The following is a 20,725-nucleotide window of genomic DNA, read 5'->3' on the forward strand; positions in this document are numbered from 1 at the left end:
TGCAGGTACGTGCAGCCCTGATAAGTCCATCAGGTATAACAATATAATACAAAGTACTATATTATTGATCAACAATACATTGAAACCTTCATGAGGATTGCATTCATCAGCCAATTGCTCTGAAGACTTTAGAAGTCTCTCCTGGCCAGGGCAGGCCCATCCATGAAGCCAACTGACATGGTCATCTCAAGCAAGAAATTGGCAGCAGGCATCCACTTCTGTCTACCAGCTTGCCTCTGCTGATTCTCCTTTTCTTCCCACTTGGGCTAGAGTGTTGACAGAAGGAGCAACATTTGGCATGCCACCTGAGGAGCCAAATCTTTGGTCAGGATTGCATTGCTCAGGGGGCTGCAGGGACTGGGATGCACACCTGTCCCTGCAGCAGTCTTCCTGGGGTATGGGGAGCTCTGTGCGAGTGTCTGCAGGGCTCCCCAGGTCTTGAAAAGTGAAAGTGTAGCAATTGCGCTCCACTTCCAATTTCACGGAAGTGGAGTGCGATCGATGCGCGTTCACTTTTCAAGACCTGGGGAGCCCTGCAGACCCTTGCACAGGGCTCTCAGCACCCCTGGGAGGCTGCTGCAGGGACTGGTAAGTAAATGGCAGACCCTGCAGCTCCCTTGGCAATGCAAACTGGGGGATTGCATCACTGCCTCCCCCCCCCCCCCCCGCCGCCCCTTAAGGGCAAAGTAGTCAGGGCTCACAGGCTTGGGCATCATGACACCCCCGTTTGAAAAGCCCTGTTTTAAAGGCATCAGGCTGACCACTGCTGGAAACAGTATGCTGGACTAGATGGATTCTTGGCTTAGCCAGAAGGGTTTTTAAAAAAATTACAATGGTATTATTGGCAAGAGGGAGCAGGCTCTGGGCTTAGAATATCCTTTTTGACAGGCTTTTTCTGCAGCTTTACATGGTGGGGATCTGCAAGGCCAATGTGAGACAGTAACCAGGCTCCAGGAGAGGTAAGAATAATGACTTCTTGGTGCCCTCTAATAATCGGTGCCTGAAGCAAACGATGATAGAAGCAAATCCTACCCTTAGGAAAGCAAGCAATGAAAGAGCTCAGATTAGGCAATTCAGCCTCACCAAATAGGGCAGAATGATTAGGATTTTTTAATTTTATTTACAATAAATAATGCAATCCAATGCAAATAATGCAATCTTACAATGGAATCCTATGCAACTTTATTCAGGAAACAGGTTCCACTTGGTTCAATGGGGGCTTACTCCTTGAAAAGTGTGTAAAGATCGCAGCTTTATTATGCCATGAACTCTAAATTTATACTGATAATGTATTGTAACAGGTTGGAACGAATTCAATATAATGCTTAGAGATAAATGTGTGAGCTGAATGTAATAATGAAAATCAAGGACATTAGTCTCTAAGGCTGAAATCCTATACTCATGTTAACTGGGAGTAAGCCCCCACTGCATACAATGGAAATTTTGAGTAGACATGCAGAAGACTGCACTGTCAGGATCACTACAAGCCAGAATCAATGTGATCAGAGTTTTACAGCACGATCCTATGGATACTTAGAAGCCCCACTTAGTTCAATGGTAAGTTGAACTCCCAGGTAAGTAGGATTGCAGCCTTGGAGGCAAAGTTACAGTACTATATAAAATGAAGAGGTCAGTTTACAGTTCACACAGCTAGCTTCACATAAATGTATCATATGTGAAAGCTGGAGAGAAAGGTTATGCAACTCAGGGCACAACCCAAACCAGGTCTACTCAGAAGTAAGTTCTATTTTGTTCATTGGGGCTTACTCTCAGGAAAGCGTGGTTAGGATTGCAGTCTCAGAATGACTGTAAGTTTTGAGCTTTGATGGGGATAATACTTGTCATTGATAAGGTTCTACTTGGTGTCCACCCTCCCTTTTCCAGTGTCACTCTCTAGCTGCACTTGGATATACAGGATTCCAGGCATACTTTTGATTAAGGGCCCAATCCTATCCAACTTTCCAGCACCAGTATTGCCACAAGGTAAAGGAACAAATGACTCAGTGACTCCCCCACAGGATTCAGTGCATGCCCCTTGGCACAGCTGCACTGGCAATGGAAAATTGGATAGGATTGGGCCCTAAGTTGTCAATCAGCCATGCATATTTAACTTGCAGATTGTAAAATAGTCAATAGAATGCTAGCCTCTTTGCCCATATATGTAGACAGAGCTATTTTTATACAGAAACAGAAAGAAAACAAGAGAGGCTTCTCCAGGTGGGCTTAGAAATTAGAAAAGGAAACTAATTAAAAACAATAGACAAAAAAGAAATTCAGTAAGACTTTCTTTAACTCAGCAGTTCTTGCGAGTAGAACCCTACACCTTTATGCGGACGTGGCTTTGTGCTCATCATGTAGGTGGCCTGAACAAAGGTCGCAATAAAAGATACTGTGTTCTTTGCTTAGAGAAATGAGACAGGACCCTGATAGCATGAGTAGTATCAATATCAATTATAATTAACATGCATGCCCTTCCTCCAAGAACCTCAGGGTAGCATATAGAGGTTATTCCATGTTAGTTATAACCCTGAACTCCTAGAAGGAAAGGCAAGACAGAAATATATCTGTATACAAGGTTCTCATCTACACTCAAGGTGTGAGATCACTTTATTCTCACAACAAGGTTGTGAAGTAGGTTAAAGCCTAAAGAAATTTCCTAAGAGTAAGCCCCATTGAACAAAATAGGACTTACTTCTGAGTAGATCTGGTTAGGATTGTGCCCTGAGTTGCATAACCTTTCTCTCCAGCTTTCACGTATGATACTTTTATGTGAAGCTAGCTGTGTGAATGGTAAACTGTAACCCCTGCTAATTGGGTAAGAGGCACTTTTTCAAGTGGGTGCTCCTTTTTTTAGCAGGGGGAGAGTAACTGGCCCACCTCACCCCAGCACCGTCTGTTCTAGTGGCTGTCTGCTGGTATTCCTTGGCATCTTTTTAGATTGTGAGCCCTTTTGGGACAGGGAGCCATTTAGTTATTTGATTTTTCTCTGTAAACCGCTTTGTGAACTTTTAGTTGAAAAGCGGTATATAAATACTGTTAATAATAATAATAATAATAATAATAATAATAATAATAATAGTTCTGAGTAGACCTGGTTAGGTCTAAGGAAGGGCCCTGAGGGCCCAATCCTATCCAATTTTCCAGCTTTGGTGCAGCTCCAAGGTAAGGGAACAAATGTTCCCATAACTTGAGGAGGCTTCTGTGACTGCCTTCCCACCAGAGGATGCATGGCTGCACCGGCACTGGAAAATTGGATAGGATTGGGCCCTAAGGCTACAATCCTACAGATCCATGGGGCTTACTCTCAGGAAAGTGTGGTTAGGATTGCAGCCTAAGCAATACAAACAATAAAAAGGTATATATTGGACCCCTTTAATAGCCCAATCCTACCCACACTTTCCTGGGAGTAAGCCCCATTCACTCTAATGGGACTTACTTCTGAGTAGACTGGATAGGCTTGGGCTGCCACCCTACCCACACTTTCCTGGAAGTAAGCCCCATTCACTCTAATGGGACTTACTTCTGGGTACACGTGCATAGGCTTGGGCTCTAACTCTGCAGTCTTTCATGAAATGTGCTCCCAAAGAAGCCACAACCGGACTCAGAACGCAACACTCTGTGCAAAGGCTGTCTTCTTACCCGAAATGCATTGCGGCGCTCTGCTTGCAAGGCGCGACCTCTAGCTGGGCGCGCGGATGGGGCTTGCCTCCTCTCTGAACGTTTCCGCCTGAAGTCACGTGATCTGTGTTTGGTTTCGCTCGGAGGGCTCGCGCCTTCGTGTGGCCCTTGCCCGCCTCCTCCCTCCCCGAGCGCCCCAGATGGCGCTGCGCCTGTGCTGCCGCTCCAGTGCGCGCTGGGGACTCCCCGGGGTCCCTCCGCCCGCCCGCTCTCACTGCCGGGCCCTGCAGCCGCCCTGGGCGGCGCTGAGGTGAGTTGGGGGGGGGGAATGTCGTTTGTGGTCCTGCTTGGTGCCTGCCCAAGGCCCGCCCCCCCTGCTCATTGGCTCCAGGCAGTGGGATTCCCTCTGTCAGTCATGTTGGGTTCAGGTGTGACGTAGCAAAATGAGGTGGCAGGGCCGTGGAGCGGCAGAATGGGCTGTGGTGCCTCAGGTCGTGCATGAGTAAAACTAGCCTGTCAAGCAAGCTTCCATCTGTAAGACTGTCAGCACACTCCTATGCATGTCTACTCAGAATTAGGCTCCACTGACTTCAATGGGACTTACTCCCAGGTAAGTGGGTTTGTTACAACCTATATAACTTAAACTTTAAGTTATCTAGGTTGCAACCTTAAACCCAGTTTTTCTCAAACTATGGGTCAGGACCCACTAGGTGGGTCGTGAGCCAATTTCAGGTGGGTCCCCATTCATTTCAATATTTTATTTTTAATCTATTAGACTTGACTCTACCATGGAATGTGTTTGCATGCATGGGGAATTCCCCATGCATTTGGGGAAATGCATAAATGTGTAAATGTATTTTTAACAGGCTACTCTGTATAAAAAAAAAAAAAATACATTTTTTTTTTAACAGGCTACTCTGTATTTCCCCTGGGGGCTGGGGATAAGAATAGGCCCTCAGTTTGGCTGTACTTGTCGTAAGAGACGACTAAACAGCCACCGGGTAGATGGGATTCGTGCAGCCTGGGAAGGCAGCTCATCTGAGAGAAGGAAAACTCTGATCCCAAACCTCCACTGCCTTGTGGCTACATCCAGTTATGGAAAAGGCTTCAGGAGTCAACCTCGAGGCAAAATCCGGAGCCGGAGTCCCTGAGGCAGTTCATGGCTGAACACAGTCACGTTCTGGCAACTCCTGCGACGTCGCTGGAACCAATCGTATTGGCTTCTGCCTTTCCATTGGACCATTTCAGCGACGTGGAGAGGGGGGATTTGCTGCATGGGTAACAGCCTATCCTCCATACCTACTTTACCCAGGCTTCGCGCACTGGAGAGGACACTCTGTTCCAGAACCACCATTCAGAGCGTGACACCATAGTCTTCCGAGACTGAAGGATGCCAACATGACTCTGTATATGCTTTGAACAATGATAGCCTAGGATGGTTAAAAATGTTCCTGTGTGATGATGTCACTTGCAGTGGGACCTGACAGATTCTCATTCTAAAAAGTGGGTCCCAGTGCTAAAAGTTTGAGAACCACTGGCTTAAAGAAAAGCAAAGCCTTTCCTGCAATAGCATGACTCTTAAGAACCAATCCCATGAGAAATGGTTGCCCACATTGCATTTGTATGTTTTTCTGCAGAAAGCAAGGTTTCACCTTTCTCCTTCTGGCAACAAAAGTTTAAAACGGTAATACTGTATCATGCAGTTAATTGAGAGCAGCATCTGTTCAAGAAGGTATTTACTGTACTTGTGCATTAAGTATAGGCTTGGAAAAGAAAAAACCAAAAACCGCCTGTTGATCAGGTGTCGGTGTGTGTGCTTTGGTAGCAACTAGAAATGGACACAGTTGTGTGCACATCCCATCTCAGTTCCTGATTCCTGTGGAAATTTGTTGCACCTTCCTACACTGTGGGCTTAATAGAGTGGTTTTTGTTGTGCTATTAGAGCATGCATTAGTTTGATGCAGCTGATTCCCACTGCTCTTCTGTTGGGTATTGTAGCTGCATCTTCCCTTTTTGTGACCCTGAAGGACATAATATTATTATGCAGCAATTGGCACTCAGACATGCACCGGTTTTTCTTTATTGCAGACTTCCAGCCCACCATTTTTCTGCAAAGGCAAATTCCAAAACTTTCCTTTCTGCCTTAGTCTCCAAAGTCAAATATATGAATGAGAGGTACGAAAGGTATTTGGGAAGAACATTTCCACGTTTCTATCAGCTGTATTCAACTTTCCTGAAAGGTGGGTTTTCATTTGAAGGAAAGGTGGTAGAATCCTTGTGCATGTTTTATGACTTCAGCAGTAAAGTGATGCTGCAAGAGCAAATCGCTGGTATGCCCTGAATCAAAGCTGAATTTCCAATTTATATGGGGACTCATCTCCTTGCTTAGATCCTGGGGGTTGTTTCTTATATACAGGTGGCAGCAGCAGCAGCAGCTAGAAGCCTGCATTATAGTAATCATAGCAGAGAAAATCAATTCTTATGGCAGGGATAACAGATGTTGTCAGTGGTGCCATTCACACAAATGTAGATAGACTGAATTACATGTACATTCAGCTAAATGTATAGTTGTAAAAAGCAAAGGCAGATTGACTAACATGTTGTCATAGAAGAAGAAAGTGGGTTTTGCAGAATGAATAACTTGAGAGAAGGAAGCTGTTTTGTGCTGGATTCTCAGCTATCAGGGAGATGGCAAGAGAAAATTCATTTAATTCTCTCAGCGTCTTTGAGACAGGTTAAGCTGATGACTTTCTAAGACTACTAGTGAGCTCTATGGGGCTATGTGGAAAATCAGTGTTCTAGCCCACTGACTTCTGAACTATCATCACGCTCCTTCAAAGCTGCTGTAGAACTTCTTCCTGATGTAGATTATTCTGGGGTAAGTTCTATAGTGCATAGTCAGTTTACATGGAAGAATGCAGAAGTACTGTCTGTATTCCCCCCCTCCCCACTTTGTTGACTAGGCCTACTGGGCATGATCTGCAGAACCGAGTACACCCTGCAGCATACCCACTACTCCTCTGTCACTGTATTGCAGGGAAAAATGGGCAGTGATAGACAAGCTGTCTTTCAGAAAAGCTTGCCGTCCACTACTGTCTCTTTGAGGAATACCTACTAAGTTTCTAAGGAATTCCTGGGCTCCCCAGAACACAGTTTAAAAACCACTGTTCTGTCTCATGGTGTACCAAATGCCACCTCCAAGGCACCAGTTTTCTTCTCTTGACTTCTAGGGCTTAAGACTGTATTTTAAGACCACCATGTCCATCCTGTGTCCTAACCTATGGTCATGGGATAAAGACCAGTTTGAGAATTATTGCTGCAATGGCATCAAAAGTGGTAGGATTAAAGGAAAATAGGTTTATTGAGCAAGGATTCAGGCAGACATAGTTGAATGTAGAGTAGGGCAAGGTCATGAAGACCTTACAGGTGCCAAGGGGTTTTGTCTTCCCACTTAAAACCTTGTAGCTATTAAAGTAGCAAGCAAAATGATTTGGCATTTCAGAGAGGAAGGAATTAAGAGGTAGGAGACTGAAACACTCTCTGAGACAGATGTAAATGTGTATCTTGTGGTGGTCAGACAAAGAGGGGAAGTTGAAAAGCTTGGGAAGGACTCTGGCATGGGGTAGGATGAGATCTCTAGTCCTGAAAAATACCTCTCTCTTGCACAGGATTTCGGATATTCTATTCAGAAGTAAAAGAAATAAGAAGAATAAAGAAGAATATGTCACATAAAAATATCCAGTTTCATCAACTTCCATACAGGGAGATGGAACGATTAAGACAGGTGGGTTTTGACCCTAGGCTTTCTGTTTCTTGTTGAATTCCTAAACATCTGAAATATCTGACCTGCACTGTGTCAAAGATAAGAAGACTCATGATTTTAGACAATCTATATCCCCCTGCTCAAGCAACTGGCCTGTGTTCTACCTGAGCAGTCCTACTGCTTAAATATTCAGCCTTCCTAGCTGGTTTATAGCAGCTAGACATACCTGCAATGAAAGCAGATTTACTTGTTTGGTGTAGTGTTTTGCTGCAGTTGGTTCTATCCTGAAATTGTATGAATTGAATTGTCTACTCCCTAGTTAGAATCTTAAGCAGTACAGTCAGGCCACATGATCGTATGTGCTATACTTGTGCAAATTCAAGTATATGTGCTTGTTAACCGAAAAAAATAAAAAATAAAAATTCCACTCACCTAATATGTGCCCTAGAGTGAGCTGCTGTTCTCAGTCATCTCAATTCCTGTGTATACACAGTGTAATTTTAGTTTTTAAAGTAACAGTACATATTTTTAAAATTGAAAGTAGTTTCAGGTGGTTTTGAATATATACAATTTTCTTATGCGTTGGCTCCAGAATATAACCTTTACATACAATCTATTTTTCCTATGTTCTTGAGTGACTGATCCAGTGAACTTCATGGTTAAGCAGAAATGTGAAGATCTCCCCAGTCCAAAGCCTGACCCTCTGACAACTATACTGCATTGGCTCTGAGAGAACATTTCTGAACCAAAGCATGAAATAGCCTTACCTTACTTGAGACTTATTGTATCAGTTCAAATATAGAGAAGAATATTTAGTGTGTCTAGGGTAAATTAACAGCCCAATCCTAACTCCCCATGCACCTATGCAGCTGCGCCATCCCGGCATGCGCTACATCCTGTGGAGGAGGTTCAAGTCACAAAGAGCTTCTCAAGGTAACATTTCTTCCCTTGCCCTGGGGTATGCCCTAGCTGCCCCAATGGGTCTATCCAGAACTTCATCAGTTACTTTGCTTGTACAAGTCTGAGTGGACCCAGGTTGGGAGATTGAGGCCAGGAAGGGGGGGTAGTATATCAGCAGTGCCCCCTCCCCACCCCAGTCTCCTCCTTATTCCTCCCCACCCTGTTCCTCCTGCCCCCCTATGCTGACTTATACTCCCTGTGCTGACTTGCAGCAGCCCAGCTGTGCAAAATAATGTGTCAACTTTTGCAACAGCTGTAAAGGACCTTATGCTGCCAGGACACTAGATCCAGAAGCATAAGGCGCTCTTAGGACTGGGCCGTAAGTCAAGGACCTCTGTACACCTCTCTAAAGACACCTCCAACCCATCAAAGAGTCTGCTGAACTGGCTTCATTTCTTCCAACTGTAACTTGATGTATAACTTTCTGTAGCACCAAAATATACCATACAAAATCTGCCCTTTGGTCTCTGTTTTCAAGGCGGTTAACTGCCTTGATTGCAAAATGCAAATATTAACATATGGAGCCACCTTATCTTCTGCATTTAACAAATGTAACTCAGGGACCTTAGAAACCTAATATCTAGTAATCACACCAATTTTACTATTTCATCCCCAAAATTTGAGACCTTAGAGCAAAGCTGCCACAACCTGTGTCTGTTATACTGCATTTTAATCAGGGATCAAACACCACTGTGTTAACATTTTTAAATGACTGCAGCCTGAGGCTTACACAGATAAAGATAGGTGGGTCTGGTTTCCAGCTGTTGTCCCATTGAAAAAAACTTTCCATAGAGTTTCCCAAATCTGAGTCCAAGCCCGAGCTTATCCTGGGCAAGATACCATATAAGCATGGATTAGAAAGGCATACAACTATGAAATAGATCTGTTGCGGGAATGAGCTTTGAGTGAAGCAAAGTTTCAAAACCTGTTGGCTCCCTAGAGACACATTTCCTTAAGATCCCCATGATTTCATTAGCTCAGGGGAGGACAAACCGCAGCCTGAAGGCTGGATCTGGTTTCTGCGTGATCTGTCCATCTAGTGAGTGGACCTTTTGGTTCCACACAGCCGCCATGCAATGTCCTCCCCATTCAGAGGACAGGGACATACCGGGCAGTCATGTTTGCCCAGACGTCCTGTTACACAGCATTCTGGGAGGCCAGGCAGACAGTGCAACTGACCAGAGTCCCTGTCCTCTGAACAGGGTGGATATCGCATGGCGGCCATGTGGAATGCTTGGATGTGGTCTGAACAGGGACTGCATTCTGGGCGTTCAGCACTCAAAAGTTTGAGCAGCGCTGTATTAGATCTTCCATTTGCAAATACTGAAACCAGGATACGGGTGTATATTCCCCAATTTACCTTCTGACTGTATAATGTGGCAAACATCTCCCATAATATCTGTAAACCAACATACTGTACTTTCTTGGCTTCACAATGGGTATACTTTCAGGCTGTTCACAGCCTGAATGAGGCATAAAGGTGGGAAGAGGGGGAATGTGGGGAGCTGCCTATCTTTTCTATTTATTTCATATCTACACTGTCAAAGTTGGAAAATGTATTAGAGGGTTCTGAACCTGTTCTTAAGAGGCAAAAGTGCACATAAGCCCTTGTTCTCCTTCCTGTCTTTAATCTTTCATTTTGATCGATTGTTCACTTTCTAGAAATTTTTAATGAAGTATTGGTTGAACTGAAAAATAGTACAACAGCAAGTCCAGATTTACAGGATCATCTTGTTTGGCTGGCCATTTTGGCAGGGGGGGGGGTTCTCTTGTTCTTGATGCTTATCTGCTAATGCACTTATCAAGGATATGTATCCAAAAATATAACTGCTTAACTGAGACTTGACTAGGAAAATCTCTAATATATTTTGGGAAACAGTTCTATTCTGATTGCTGATACTCCTTCTAGGGAAATATCTTCCTTCCAAATGTATAGGTTTTCCTTAGACATGAAAGAGCTGAAGTCTCTCTTTTTTAAGATCCAGTAATTAAGTTGCAAGCTGAACCCAAGGTATCCTTGATCTTCTGTATGCCCCCTTAAAAGCCAATTTATCCTTCAGTTCTTTTCCAACATCCAGCAATTACATTTAGCATTGCCAATTCAGATTTGACCAAATTTTTAATCCAGATACTTCATATAGGATTTCTGAACATTGTTGTTGGCATCCTTCAGTCTCGGAAGACTATGGTGTCACGCTCTGAATGGTGGTTCTGGAACAGTGTCCTCTCCAGTGCGTGAAGCCTGGGCAAAGTAGGTATGGAGGATAGGCTGTTACCCATGCAGCAAATTCCCCCTCTCCACGTCGCTGGAATGGTCCAATGGAAAGGCAGAGGCCAATACAGTTGGTTCCAGCGGCATCGCAGGAGTTGCCAGAACATGACTGTGTTCAGCCATGAACTGCCTCAGGGACTCCGGCTCCGGATTTTGCCTCGAGGTTGACTCCTGAAGCCTTTTCCATAACTGGATGTAGCCACAAGGCAGTGGAGGTTTGGGATCAGAGTTTTCCTTCTCTCAGGTGAGCTGCCTTCCCAGGCTGACGAATTATGAAATGCAAAAGTCAGTGACTTCACCACATCCTTCTGTGATCAACAGAAATAGGGGGCTTAGGCTGAACTTATCCAAATTCGGTGCCCCGCACTATTTGGATAATCTCTCAAGCAATGTCTAAGGTCTTCCTTGTCAGTACAAATGGCAATGGAGAATCAAGGGCAACCCAGATGGATACTTCTAATAAGATCAGAGCTCTTAGAAATACTGCCAGCCATGTGTGTGTTTTGTTTTTTAAATCCCTCTTGGCAGCCACTCAGACTGTGTTTGGGTCAAATCGTTGGAGGTTTTGTGGAGCACGAATGGAACAGAATAAGATCTGCAAGATTTCTATCCAAACACTCTTTACAGTAGGGACAATTGCCTCCTTTCTGTCCCTGTGAAGTATTGCAATATGAGACTACATAACATTTACATAGAGGCTGTCAGTGTAGCATCACCACCATAGACAGCTGTGTGCTACTGTAGACACACTCTAGATTGGATGTAGGTCACAGATACCTAAAATTGTCACTGTTGTGGCAAATAGTGTCTGCAGACTGTAGCCCAATTAAAATGTATTGGCTCAAAGAAGCTTGCACACTTGTGTGAGTTGTCTGCAGCATATAACGTAGCATATAAATCATCATCACTCATAATGAACTCAGGTGGTTGAGGGCCTATGAGTTTGGAAGCAAAATGGCAATACAAAAAACAAGGTAGTGGTTTCTACATGTGCAATAGACTCGCTAGGTGTGCAGACACAAACAAGTTTGTAAATTAAAATTGTTGTTTAGAATCCATCCCACTTTATTAAGGGAAACCAATTCCTTTGCTATGCTATGAAGTTCTAGGTTCAGGGGTGTCAAACATAAAATCCCTGGGCCAAAAGCAGCCCCCGGAAGCAATTTATCCAGCCCCCATTATAATTGGGCTGTCTCATATCTTGAAAATATGAACAAGATCTGCACATTTTCTCTTCTGTCCTTTGCAGCTAATGAGTTCCTATGTGAGAACAAAGTGCTAATTCCTGGCCATTATCTGCTTAATGATGTTACTTCTGGCCCTCAGCAGACATAATGCATGCCAACTTCAGTCTTCTATATGAAATGAGTTTGACATCCCTGTTCTAGTGAGTAAAGTTTGGGGGCTGGCTGCCAGCACTTTATGACTCTATGGGTGTGGTGGGGGGAATTTTTTTTTTTAACTTTACCCTGTTGAGGTCTGAATAGCTTTTGTTCTACTCTCATTGGAGCCCTGAACAGGAGAATTCTCCCCAGAGGCTAGGGATACTTTATAACATTTTGTTGAAGGTCTGCCTTGTATAACTACAGTTTTCTCTAGGTTTTTTGACTGGTTGAATTGACCATGGTTAGTAGGTATTTGTAGCTATATACAGTAGCCAACCCATGGAAATTAGAATGGAAGGTCCGAGAGTTTAAAAAAAAATAATTTTTTTAAGTGGTGAAAAAGTTCACCACTTCTTGTGCCAGGGGTTCCCAAATGTGTTCTTGGGTAATTGGACTTATACAGCTGCTGCAGAGGAAGACCCATGGACAAAATATGTTCAAACGGTGCACTGACTGATTTTATAAATGATCTTGTAATAGCATATGGGAATTACAGTGTTACAGTTTATTACAGGCTGTACCTCATTTTCCACTGGGGCTCCATTCCAGAACCTGTAGTGGATAAAAAAAATCAGTGGATACCAAATCAGTGAAAAATAGCTTTAAAGACTCACTTCCAGGTTTCATGCTCCTCTATTGTAGCCCCAGAGTGCATTGGTATAGACACTATACCGCATTCAGCCACTAGATGGGGTGAATAATGGAATGAAATTATATTTTAACATTGTGAAGGTAAGAAATTGGATCTTGGTGCTTTTCCCCCCTTGTTATAAGGCATTTAAAGGTGAACCTTGATATCAGTGGTAAGTCAGATCAGTGGCTAACTAGGTCCCACCTTTACTTCTGAAGAGTATGCATGTAATAGTTTATGATTGTACTCTATTGATATCAGCTCTGAGATTGCTTTTGGCAAATATGTAGTGCAGGTAGTGTCAGCATACAGCAGTCAGGACACTCCTACGGGCAGGAGGGTTTTCTTATCGTCATCTAAAGTAAAATAAAAATACTACCATTCTTACAATCAGTTTCCTAATGGGATCCAACAAGAAGCATAACTCCCTGTTTGCTAAGGACAAATGTGAAGACACTGGTTGTCACTTGAAGCATCTGGAAGCTGCGCAGTTGTACCCAGCAGCACTGCCTTCTTACACCACTGCACCACCTGCCCTTCTCTCCTGGTTGGTATAGCTTGAGGTTTGCACCCAGCAGCACTAGCTAAATACTTTTTCTTTTTTGTAGTTTCGTAGAGACCTAATCAAGGCCATTCCTGTTGGGATTCTCTCTCTCCCACCCTTTGCCAACTACCTGGTCCTTGTGCTCATGTAAGTACATCCCTGTGTCTGTTCAGTTGAAGGATCCTTGGGTTTTACCAGCTACACATTGTTTTGCCAGATTCCCAGTCCACTTAGAGAATTATGCCCATTTTAAGCTAATTAGCTCCCCTTCTTTCCCCAACAATGACCCTAGTTATGCCCTGGAGCACTGCTGGATCCCACCACCAGGGTAACTTGCCTGTTCAACCTGCATAGATCCTCCTTCCTCTCCTGGAACAGCTTCTCCAGCCACTACTGCAATACCTTGCTCCTCAGCTGGTCTTGGGCATGGCAGCCACACACCAATCTCAGTGTCTCTAGTAGTCCTCAGAAGTCCATTCATCTATCTGTTCATTAGTCAGCCAATCCACTGGTCAGTCAACAGGTCCAGTAATCCATCAGCTAGTCCATTAGTTCCACAGTCCATTAATCCATTAGTTCAGTCTCCTTCCTTCCTCCAAGCTTTCCTCCTCCTACTATCCATACCTTTTTTCCTTCCTGCAGGTGCTGCTTTTATCCCTGAGTGCCTTTCTGCTTCCAAGTGGCTGCAGCTGTGCAGTACACTCATTGCCATCTAAGGCCCTGTTGTTAACCCTATGCTTGCCTGCCAGAGCAAGGGACCACTGTTGACACCACACTTTATCTCCTCAAGGGACATTTCCATTACAGGCATCTTCCACAATAATCCTGCAATGTCAGTCCACATGTTTCTTTCTCTTGATCTCTCCTCTCTTCACTTGACATGCACAGTTCCTGGTTCTTTGATGAGAGCACTGTTACAGTACAGTTGTATGTTTTAGCAGCTACAAACAGACTGCAGAAAAACATTTGTATTGATCAGAATCCTTTCCAGAATTTTCTCTACCTGTGTGCTTGACCAGTGTCATGAACAAGCGTAAATATATGGCTTCTGCATTCTGAATTGGCACTCCAAAGTTCTACAGATAATGGAAATAAGCCATTTAAAAACTATGACATAAACATCAAGAGATAATACAAAAACATGGAATGTAGGATTTGGCCAGGAATGAGTATCAGTTTGTGTTGACAATGTGCCTGAGACCCAAGATTGCCAGGAGCTTTGTAGAAGTCTCATTTGAGTCAATTAGATGCACTAACAGTTATCAACTAATGCAAGTTGTTCAATAGTGGAGAAATGCAATATTGTTATTTATGTAGTGTTTTTCAACAAAAAATGATGAGTTCCAGTTAAGTCTGGTAACTGTATTTTCAGCAAGTTTTCAAATACAGTATTGGCTATCTTGAGAACTGCAGCTTTTCAAATTTAGCTTTTCTGGGTGCAGTTGGATTCTCTTGCCAGAGTTTTGGGTCACTTTTAGAGCACAGTACAATTTGTATAGCCTGGTTGAATCTTGGTTTGGCAACATATTGCATCTTCTGAATTATCTCTTCCTTCCAAGGTATCTGTTTCCAAGGCAACTCTTGATACGCCACTTCTGGACTCCCAAACAAGAAGCTGAGTTTCTGGACACTTACCACAATATGAGAAGAGAGGCATATCCTGAAGTGGTTGATGGTCTAATGCATCTATCTCACTCTGTAGCTGATCCACTGCTTCAAAAACAGATGCTACACCTCTGCAAAAAGGTATGTAATTCTGAAAGAACGTCAACTGACAAGCAAGGAATTCTTTGACATCTTTCTTTCTCCAGAAATAAGGCTATAGTGTAAGACAACCTATTACTACTGAGTTCATCATTATCTGTCCATATTCTTTTCTTCTGGATACATCAGCAACAGAGGACCACTGCAAACATTTCAGATTACTTAGATCTTGAAGGTGTTCTGGAGCTTTGGACATGGATTTCATACTAAATATACCATTCTAGAGATGTTCTTCCCTTGCATGACAGGTTGATATTAGTGGTTTAGCAACTTCTCCCATTGTACTTAGTGCAGTATAGCATATTGAGGAGGGTATGCCAGCCCAGGGCTGGCCCACCCACAAGGCTAACTGAAACAGTTGCTTCAAGCAGCAGATTGCTAGGGGATGCTCATCTCTATCCTATTTGCCTTGTCCTTGGATTGGAAAATGAAGAGGGGACAGAGAGGAATGAGAAATGTGGAGAGAAGGAGAGTGCTGAGCTAGAATATTTGGGAGTAGGAGGAGCAGTGCCTGGCACACTGTCAGATCCAGGGTGGGGGAAAGAGCAGCCTTTTGCATGCTCAGGCATCAGTTCTGAGCCATCCTGTGGTGATCACAGCTACTGGGATGGAAAATGTCCACAGGTAGACAAACTATCAGGACTAGGTGTGCAGGATTTTGCATCTTTTCTAGCCAAAGATGTCTCTTGCATCCTTCTGTATTCTTGGAAAGCATTATGATGCCTTTCTAACAGCAGTGTCCTCTTAATAATTTTCAAGGTGCAGGAAGGCTTCCATCCTGATGTATCAGAACTTAAGGCTCTGAGGACCTTGTTTGTGGGGTATCCATTTGGCATGCGTAGGCTCAAAGTTCAGCAAGTGGTAAGCACTATTCAAGAAACATGGGATATGCTAACAACCCGGGTGGCCCCTGTGAACCTGTGACCTATTTCCTGCCCCATATCCTTTTATTGAGAGGCTTGGAAAAGCATTCAGTAAATGTATTCCTAAACTCTTCATCTCAAGGTGCCTTGGGCACTTGGTCTTGACTGAACTCTGGGTTCGTTCTGTCTGTCTTTTGGGGGGGGGAAGAGAAGGGAACATAGCTGCCCTTATTCCACACCTTGCTCTGGAAAGCAGGCTGGCTCTGAAAAGCTTTGCTGATGGCCTTGTGCACTCTCTGTTCCACACTTGTATCTTATTCCTCAGAAAGTTCTAAGTCATGTTCTTTTCCTGACTCCTCGCTTGCCATCTGTCTTCCTGCGGTATCGCCTGCAGAGGCACCTGTTAGAGTTGTACCACCTGGACCGTGCCATGCTGAAATTGGGTGTGAGTGAGCTGTCTGATGAGGAAGTGCAAGTGGTGAGATGAAATTTTTATGGTCTAATTTAACAGATTGCATCATGCTGCCTCCTGTTGTCTACGAACTGGCTGTATCTCTGTCAGTTTTCTCCTGCCTTTAGTGTAGTCTTATGTAGAACTATACTTGGAAATAAAAGTTTTGAGAAAAGGAGTAGTAACTACAGTTAGTGGTCTTCAACTATTATTTACTGCTATTCTATGTTATTGGCATATGAAAGTAGGGTATTGTATAGAATGCCTACCATGTTTTGATAAAATATGAAATAAGCTTACAGTATTTTATTCTGACCCAATATATGAGGGCTCCAATAAAAATGTAGTGATTTTAATAGAATGCCTTGCTATTTAAGCAATGCCTAGCATTTTGGGAGGACAGTATGAAATAAGCTTATTTCATTCTAACCTTGTATACTTTGAAGGTCCCCCGTCCCCCCCCCGCTGTTAAGCCTAGACGTTTCTGACTCTAGGGGCAGTGCGTTTCTAAGCCGAAGAGCCGGCGTTGTCCGTAGACAGTTTCCGTGGTCATGTGTCTGGTGTGACAAATGCCCAAGCACATGGACTGATGTTACTACTGAGGTGATACCCATTTATCTACTCGCATTTTTACATGCTTTCAATCTGCTGGGTTGGCAGGAACCTATATACTTTACCTAGGGATTTTAATACAGTGCCTAGGTATTCCATAGAACATCTACTATCGGCAAAACATTCTACAAACACGTTCACAGAGTGCTGGTAACGAACACAGTCACCTACAGAACACCTAGGAAATGTGTGCAGATTATTTTATACATTGTTTTGAAGTTTTAGGCATTCTATACAGTATCTTAATTTCACACAATGCCACGTAACAATGTTATTAGAATAGTTGTCCATGAAAATCATGACTGCATTCAAGTAATATACCTCATATTGGGTATGGCATCTTATGCCGTCAAAGCTCAGTAGTCCCAAGCACAGCCTCAAACAGCCATGGTACACTTTGAAACATTGCTATTCTTTTTTCTTGTTAAAAATTTGTATCTCTAATCCAGTCAAATTAATAGGAAGATCGTGTTCCAGCAAGCCTTTGGCTGCCTCTTCCATAGTTTTTTTTTTATTCCCTCAATTGCTTTGTAGTTCTTAGCTGCTGCTGCCACCTTTGTTGCTTTTTAGATGAAAAATGATTTGCAATAATAGCGCTTCATTCTGAAGCAGCGATGCAGGCCATGATTTCGAAAGCAGCTTCTCTATACAGTAGGTGTCCTACATCCTCTAATTTTGAATGCTTGAATCCCTAAATAGCAAAGTTTGCCCCCCATCTAGTGCACTCCCACATCTTACATAACCTTATTCTCCCCATGTCAATTTTTCCTCTTGTGTACAGTGTCAAACCATAGCAGCATGAATGCCTTTTCCAGAATATCACAAAAATCAGCTCATCGTATTTGGGAAGTGCAGGACCTTGGCTTTAGTTACTGCATTCAAAATAGAAGCATCTTTTTGTACTAAACATGCTTTTGTTCTGCAGGCTTGTTATACTCGTGGTTTGAATTCGGTTCATCTCAGGCCATCAGCATGCAGGCTGTGGCTGGCCCAGTGGCTTGCACTCTCTTGCTCATTGCAAGGTAAGATTGAAGTCTTGGCTGAGCTCAGCCAATTAGAACTGGTCTTACTGGTGGTGTTTAGCATGTAGAAATTGGTACCTGTTGCTTGCACGCTCATCCTTGGGCACAGAACATCCTGTTTCCAGCACATTTAAGATCAGAGTCTGTAACAAACTGGCTAGAGGTCAGGATTTGCAGCTCTGGTTATATCTGGTTTACATCTCCCTTCTGCCATAAAGCCACTAGGTGGCTTTATGCAAACTGTACCCTCTTAATCCCAGTTGCAATAGGGGATAACCTTTATTGTCCTTGCAGTCCTGTAAGATATCAGAATACATGTGAAATACCTATTTGTCTCAAGTGGAGCTGGCTCTGGCAACCCATGCTTTAGTCACCTTACAATTGGATTACTGTTATAGGAGGCTACCAGGGAAGGCCCTCTGAAAACATCTGCAGGGGTAAAATGCAGCTGCCTGGATGTTGACTGGCATGAAATTATCTTTCCTTGGCTCCGTTTCAGCTGCATTTGACTACCATCGTGTTTCTAGGCATGATTTGAGGTGCTGGTGATAACCCTTTAAAAGTCCCAAACTGTTTAAGGCCAAGCTACTGGAAGGACTACATTCCTACTTGTAAATCTGTTAAGATCTAGGCCAGAGGATCTCTTGCATGTTCTGCCACTTTTTGAACTTCAGAGGGCAATGAGATGAGAGGGGCCATTCCAATAGCAGCCCTCATATGGAATTTCCTGCCCTCTAATGCATCTTCTTCTTTCAGTGTTACATTAGAAGTTGAAGACACGCCTCATCGTTTTTTGTAGCTTTACGCCCTTAAGTTTGTGTTATAAGTGGTCGTGTTGGCTTATTTCATTATTTCACCCTGAGTCCCTAAAGAAAAAAAGCGGGTAATTTTTAAATAAATTTTATCTGTACCTCAAAGACTCTTTACAACCAAGGAGGGAGGGTTTCTGTTCTGCATCCAGAGCTGTCACTCCAAGTGTTAACATACTGCAATAGTGAAACTCTTTTATCTTCTCAGACTCTGAGGTATCACTCTTGGCCCATGGCATGGTCTTGCTTTCCACCAACTATGCTTCGTCCAAGGGGTGACTGAGGGCAGTCCCTAGCAGACCATTTTTGAGGAGCTGCTGTTGACAATGACTCTTGGCTGAAGCAGAAAGGGAACTGAGATTTTGCTTGGGCTCAACGATAGCAAGAATCCAGGAAGAAAAGTCTCTCCCCTTTGGCTCTCTGGCCAGTTCAGGTGGAACCACTGCATTCAGATAGTAAAAAACCACCGTCGGTTCTACAGCATGACCAGAACTGCAGAAATATCAGAGGAAGTACCTGTATCATTAACTACAGAAGGCTCTGTTTAAGTCTGCCTCAACAGTGACTGCACAGGCCCATCACAATTCCATTTTTTTTTTCCACTACTAGTCTCTACCAACAATGAGTTTGCTGAAGGTGTTATACAGCCAACAGACTGGCTTCCTCACACTGTAGAAATTTGAGCCTCAACCATCCAGCAACATGATTTAGGAGTTAGTGGGTACTGGGTAACTGAAGTTACCTGCTGCTGCTCCCAGTGGTAAATGCTGATGAGTTGCATCCCCTCCCCCTTCTACTTTAATGAAAGGATAAAAAGCTAAGGGGTGGTGGTAGTAACTGTGTGACCTGTACCCATGTAATTACAGTGGAAAGACCTTGTTAAAGGCACAGCTGTGAAAGAACTATTTGAAATCCTGCTACTCCTTGAAGAGCATGCTGTTCTGCTGGAACGAAATGCACTATCTCACTAGCACATGCTCGCAATTATGGTTAGAGAGGATGTGCAGAGTCCAGGCACTTCAGCAGGCTTTGTACAGAGCAGGTAACTCAGATACCTAACAAAAGCACTTATCCATTCCAGTGCCTCTAAATCTTAAATCCCAGTACAATTGTTAAAACTATGATTAAGCAATTGAAAAAGGTACATGATAAAGCTTAAAAACAAACGACTCAAATGCTAGAAGCAGGAATTCTGGCCAGAGGCTGCTTTATAAGGACAGAGCTAACTCAAGCCATTTATTCATCTTCTGCAAGCTGTTTGCATTAATTCATGTACAATGAATGATCTGTCATATGGATCTTAAATTGTATTGTTTCATTAAAAAGGAAGAAAAAGAATTTGCGTATTACCTGAATCCTTCATAAAGTTATGCAGTTCCAAGTTGCTGCTGACTGAGCACCCAAATAGGATTGGGCTTCAGAATCTCTGCCTGACAGGTATACAGGTAGAGTCAACCAATGCTGCTGATACTTCTAAGGAACAACTTGTGTAGTACACAAGTAGTCACTACAGCTATGCTGCTCCAGTTCTTCCTTACTACAAGAGCTTTGGAATGTCCGTGGCAGGAAATAGAAGCAGCTGCTTCTGTGCTCTCTCAAATCAATGCTTTTTTTCCACTGCAGGAGACAAACTACTGCAGAAATATCAGAGGAAGTACCTGTATCATTAACTACAGATGGATCCCTTTAGGGAGAAGGGCGGGATATAAATAAAATTTATTATTATTATTACTGAAAACTGTAAGATCAGGTTTTTAAAATACTCTGCAGCGCTAAGCTATAGCTACTGTTAAAGGCTTTTCTGTGCTGTTTTACTATGAAGGAGGCAGATCATGAATTGCCAGGGAACATGACTCCATGTGGTATAAAGCAAGGATAAATCAGTTTGAGAATCAACAACTGTGCCTTAAGGTCAAAGGAGACAGTATACATCAGCACTCTGTTACAGTGACATGTTTCCAATTCAGTCATGCTCAAACTGGGAATGTTCACATTTCTACTTTCTTATCATTTAACCATAGTGTGTAGTGT

At 43.3% G+C, this 20,725-nt stretch overlaps 2 protein-coding genes across 5 annotated transcripts in view; one reads left to right on the plus strand and one right to left on the minus strand.

Moving 5' to 3' along the window:
* Positions 1-3,869, minus strand: part of SLC11A2 (solute carrier family 11 member 2) — a 68,124-nt gene extending 64,255 nt beyond the window's left edge. The window contains exon 1 of the mRNA XM_066617482.1: positions 3,640-3,869. The gene's annotated coding sequence lies outside the window, so the exon portion shown is untranslated. The remainder of the gene's footprint in view (positions 1-3,639) is intronic.
* On the plus strand, positions 3,738-20,398 carry LETMD1 (LETM1 domain containing 1). 4 transcript variants are annotated; one of them, XM_066617489.1, is made up of 10 exons: positions 3,844-3,928; positions 5,256-5,350; positions 5,707-5,858; positions 7,287-7,402; positions 13,238-13,320; positions 14,733-14,919; positions 15,697-15,798; positions 16,126-16,278; positions 17,789-17,885; positions 18,903-20,032. In XM_066617489.1, the coding sequence occupies exons 2-10, from the start codon at positions 5,316-5,318 to the stop codon at positions 18,971-18,973; spliced, it is 996 nt and encodes a 331-aa protein (XP_066473586.1). In that variant the 5' UTR covers positions 3,844-3,928; positions 5,256-5,315; the 3' UTR covers positions 18,974-20,032. The 4 variants fall into 4 exon arrangements, with proteins under 4 accessions (XP_066473584.1, XP_066473583.1, XP_066473585.1 ...); XM_066617487.1 differs by lacking the exons at positions 5,256-5,350; positions 18,903-20,032 and adding an exon at positions 20,318-20,398 and having other exon boundaries at positions 3,738-3,928; XM_066617486.1 differs by lacking the exon at positions 5,256-5,350 and having other exon boundaries at positions 3,738-3,928.
* The last annotated feature ends 327 nt before the right edge of the window (positions 20,399-20,725 follow it).

Source organism: Tiliqua scincoides, chromosome 2, assembly GCF_035046505.1.
Source record: "Tiliqua scincoides isolate rTilSci1 chromosome 2, rTilSci1.hap2, whole genome shotgun sequence".
NCBI lineage: Eukaryota > Metazoa > Chordata > Lepidosauria > Squamata > Scincidae > Tiliqua > Tiliqua scincoides.